Source organism: Coffea arabica, chromosome 6c (genome assembly GCF_036785885.1).
Source record: "Coffea arabica cultivar ET-39 chromosome 6c, Coffea Arabica ET-39 HiFi, whole genome shotgun sequence".
NCBI lineage: Eukaryota > Viridiplantae > Streptophyta > Magnoliopsida > Gentianales > Rubiaceae > Coffea > Coffea arabica.
Window position 1 is genome coordinate 20,897,777 of NC_092320.1, and position 4,851 is coordinate 20,902,627.

Here is a 4,851-nt window from a genome sequence, read left to right on the forward strand (position 1 = left end):
TGACCATGTTTTTTTATAGTTTTCAATCAACTGGTTTTCGAAGACGTGTTTCGTTTCGCAAGTAACATGATATTAAGTTAGGTTTTGTTTCTTTCTTAAAATGCAATAAAATGTACAGTTTTATAGATACCGTGTTACTTACGTATTCTTTTCAAATGGCCAAGAATAAAATTCTCTGACCTTTTTGGATATCACTGTGCCGAAGTTTGATGGTAGCAATATCTCATGAATGTGAATTTAAATTTCAAAACGAAAGGAGTAATAAGGGGACATCCGAAAATATTTCAAAACGGCCCGAATGGTATAAAGAGAAGCTTGAACCGGACTAGGGTCAATGTCAAGGGAATAAAATTAGCATTCAGTTGAATGAAAAGTAGAAAGAGTGGCACAATAAGAAGAGCAAGCCACGACTATTCACAGAAGGAGATAAAGTGTTGAAACATATGTTGCCAGTGCAAGAGAGGGCTAAGGGCAAATTTGTACCAAATTGGTGCGCCCTTTTATTGTCAAGAAGATATTGCCTGGTGGAGCACTTGTTCTTGCAGAAATGGATGGACAAGTTTTTCCTTAGCCAATCAATTCGGATATATGTAAGAAATGCTTTATCTGATAAATGAAAGTTTTCTTTTTAGGGTTAATGCGAAGAATGGAATGAAAGTCAGGCCCTCTTCCTTTCCTATTGAGACATTATATCCCTAGTTATCCCTTTTGAACCTTCAGAATAAATAATTTCGTTTGGCAACCCCTGAGAATCACAAACCCCACACTATGGCAAATTTAGTTTTGAAAAAGAAAAGAGAAGAAAAACCCCACACTAGGGCAAATTCAATTTTTGGAAGGAAAGCTGAAAGAAAAGGAAATGAGCAAAAGAAAACCTTAGTCAAAAAAATAAATTGGGGAAATTTTGAAAATTTTAAAGGATGAAAGGAATGAGAGAAGAAAAAAAGGAAAATGAAAGAGAAGAGAACCTTAGTTGAGAATAAACTGAAGCAAGTTTTGATTTAATCCTAAAATAGGGTTGGTACAATAATGCGATTTCAAATCATTTAAATCACTTTTAAAATCCGCTTTCAATCCTTAACATTTTTTAACACCTCACCTGACTACATTACAAAAACTAAAAGTCCTGGCTTCCGTTCTTTGCATCACCTCCTTTAGGAAATTTTATAAATTACATGGTAAATGATGTCAATACGCCTTCACCAATTTTGCAAGGGAAGAATTGTTGCACTGATGCCATCATTTCTTAAAGCACATTTCTAAATTGATAAAAGCTATTGGTAGGCTTTGTTCATCAGGTGAAAACTCGAAAGGGTACCTTTAGAAAAAGGGGAAAAGAAGAAAGAGAAAGGGGGAAAAGAAGAAGAAAAAAATGAAAAATAAAAAATGAGAAAAAAGAAAATAAAAGGTGACGTGATAGACTTAGTGAAAACCCGAAAGGGCGTTAAGGTAGGGTTTTATGATGAAAGGCGAGCTTGGAATGAAATGGCTAGAGACTCAGTTCATTGGACTTGCTATTCCTTGTGGCTCAGTTGCCACCATTGAATTCCGGAAAGATGATATCCAAGGGATGAAATGTGGCAATTGGTTCGAGATCAAAGTGTTTTGGTTTATCAAACATAAATTGTTGATTTTACAGGTTCATTCTTCAAAAATTAGTTTTCTTTCAATAAAAATAAGTCATTGTTTTTATGTTACTGAGATGTTCATCATTTTTGTATAAATAAAATATTTTTCTTCTATTTCATAGTCTCTTTTATCTCTTTGGGTTTATCAAGTGGCAATCCCTCTGAATTATTAGTTCATCTGCTTGATTAGGTTAGGGAGTCACCCTTTTGGTAAGGGAAATAGACGAGTAAGGCTACACATAGCCTTGGCACGCTTGTTTCCTTTCTAACCAAAAGGCAAATCAAAAGTCACGATTTAGGATCTCTCCGCACCCGTTTTGATTACATTCCTCTAGGACTCATGCATTTTCAAGACACATTACCATTTGCACACTTACCCTTTACATACTATCACTTTACAAAATTCGCACTTTGCACACTATCACGTTACCCACTATCACTTCGCACTCCCACTTACAAAATTCTCATTTTGCACTCTCACTTTACTTTACACTCTCTCACATCTATACATTTACACTTTTACATACTCATTTGCACCCTTGCACTTTACACACCCATTTGCACCTTGCACTTTGCATATTTGCACCTGGCACTCGTTTTTACACTCAAAGACATTTTCACACACTCTTCTTTTTTTTTTTTTCATTATTACTCGAGCATTCATTTCTATTTATTCGTGACCTCTTTGAGGATTCAACATTGGCTATCACAATTCATGTGATTAGGACCAATCGAGCCTTAAAAGAGATATTTTGTTCCTTTCGAACCAATCATTAGATTTAGGTTTGCATTCATGTTAAACACATCCAAAATGCAATACATCTTTTGGGTAGAAATTAGGAAAATTGTCACTAAATTACGCAACTACCTTAGGCTAGGGTAAAAGGGTGCCTTAGACTTTGTTTTTGCCTTCCTTTTTATCAACCGTGACCCCCGAACTCGTCTCTTTGATTTTCGTAGATTAGGAGTCATCTAAAAAGGTTTTTGCTTCATTTTTTTCAAAAACTGCTTTTTGGGTAAATTGGTACACCTCAACTCAATACCCAGTGGCGACTCCTACTTTTATGTTTAAAAACATTTTTAGATTATCATTTTGGCCAAACCGTCACATTTAAAAAGTCCCATGGCCTTTCCCTTTATTTCTCACATTCACACACTTCACACATTTCATGCACACTACGCATTATGACTTCAAACAACTTTACTTGCTTTACTTTTTCTCAAAAAATGGGGCGTGACATAGACAATTAAATGGATATATTAAGATGAATACTGGTTTAATTAGGGAAATTATCTTATATCTTGAGGTCTCATTCCATGAAATCTTAGTTCAACAACTAGACTATGATCCATATAAAATTAGTGATGATGAAAGAACTGATGGCTGTGGAGTGAATAATACAGCTAATGATGACCATAGAGGGGAAGGAAATAGCAATGGAGCTGATGGGGAAAAAAACAATGAATGTGATTCAGGGAGTGAATCTTTCTTCTCTGCAGTGGATTCGGATTATAGTATGATTGATATGACTGGTGATGATGATAATGAGTTCCATGAAAATGTAGATGACATTGCAGAATGGTTAGGTGTAGATCACCATAAGATTGGTGTGCAAAATAAGACAACCGAAATTGAAAAAGATGATAGTTTGGTGATGCCCGAAGATATAGATGTTGCCCCTGATTCTGAATCTGATTTTGAGATTGTCCATGAATCAGATGAAGAAATAAATACGAGTGAAAATATTGTGTTCAACCCAAAAGACATGGATAATCCACAGTTGAAATTACAAATGTTATTTAGTAGTATAAAAGAATGCAAGTTGGCTGTGACTAATTATAGTATTAGACAAGGTAGGCCATGTAAATTTGTGAAGTAGGATAGATTAAGAGTGAGGGCTAAGTGTAGAAGTGAAGGCTGCCATTGGGAGATTTATGCAAGAAAATTGGCAGATGAGGGTAGTGTGCAAATCAAGACAATTGAGGACACTCATACATGTGGTTTTACCTATGACAATTCATTAGTAAATTCTAGATGGGTTAGTAGAAAATATGCTGAGGAGTTTAGGACTAATCCAAAGGTGAATATGGAGCACTTTAGGAAGACAGTAATGAGGGAAAATAAATGTTCTTTCTCCAAAAAACAAACATATAGAGCTAGAAATAGGGCTTTTAAGATTATTCATGGCAGTGAAAGTGATCAATATGGCAAGTTGGGAGCATACATGAATGAAATTCAGAAATCCAACCCTGGTAGCTCCATCATTTTGAAGACTGTGGATGAATCTACAAGTGTAGCAACACAACAACAGAGGTTCCAAAAGCTGTACGTGTGTTTCAATGGAGTGAAACAAGGATTTTTAGATGGTTGTAGGCCTTTGATTGGAGTTGATGGTACATTTTTGAAAGGGTCAGTTGGGGGAGTTCTATTGATAGCTGTTGGATTCGATGCTAACAACAGCATCTATCCAGTTGCATATGCCATAGTAGAGGGAGAAAACAAAGAATCTTGGGCATGGTTCTTAAATTGCTAAAGGAAGATTTAAAGATAGAGAGGGATTATGAGCTGACAATCATGAGTGACAAGCAAAAAGGCCTAATTCGGGCCTGTGACCTTGTTTTCCCAAATGCAGCTCACAGGTTTTGTGTGAAACACATGCATGCAAACTTTTCAAGTGCTGGATTCAAAGGAGAAGCTTTCAGAAAAGCGTTATGGACTGTTGCAAAGGCAACTACACTAGCTGAATTTTCCAGCAAAATAGAGGAAATGGCAGCAATTGACATTGATGCAGCTAGATGGTTTGATGATAAACCCCCAACTCAATGGAGTAGAGCCTTTTTTAGCACTTATTCAAAATGTGATATTTTATTGAATAATTTGTGTGAGTGCTTTAACAGCAAAATAGTCGATACTAGGGAGAAACTAATCATTAAAATGATGGAATTGTTGAGGCTATATTTGATGCAAAGGATGCAGCAAAATAGAGACTTGGTTAGATCAAGATGGAAAGACAATGCATACTGTCCTAGGATCGTTGATAGAATACAAAAAAGAATGGAGAAGGCCACCCAATGCTTTCCTTTCAAGTCAAGTGATGATCTGTATGAGGTTTCCTGCCCATATGGTGATCATTATGCTGTCAACATCAAGGAGCAATCTTGTTCATGCAGGAGATGGGAACTGACAGGAATTCCCTGTTCCCATGCTATATCTGCACTTTAG

At 36.1% G+C, this 4,851-nt stretch overlaps 1 protein-coding gene across 1 annotated transcript; it reads left to right on the forward strand.

The window, feature by feature from the left end:
* Positions 1 to 4,203: 4,203 nt before the first annotated feature.
* LOC140008674 (uncharacterized) lies at positions 4,204 to 4,851 on the forward strand. The gene has a single exon (XM_072053518.1). The coding sequence runs from the start codon at positions 4,204 to 4,206 to the stop codon at positions 4,849 to 4,851; it is 648 nt and encodes a 215-aa protein (XP_071909619.1).

Coding starts and splice junctions, on each gene's coding strand:
- LOC140008674 (XM_072053518.1), top strand. CDS start 4,204: ATGAGTGACAAGCAAAAAGGCCTAATTCGGGCCTGTGACCTTGTTTTC.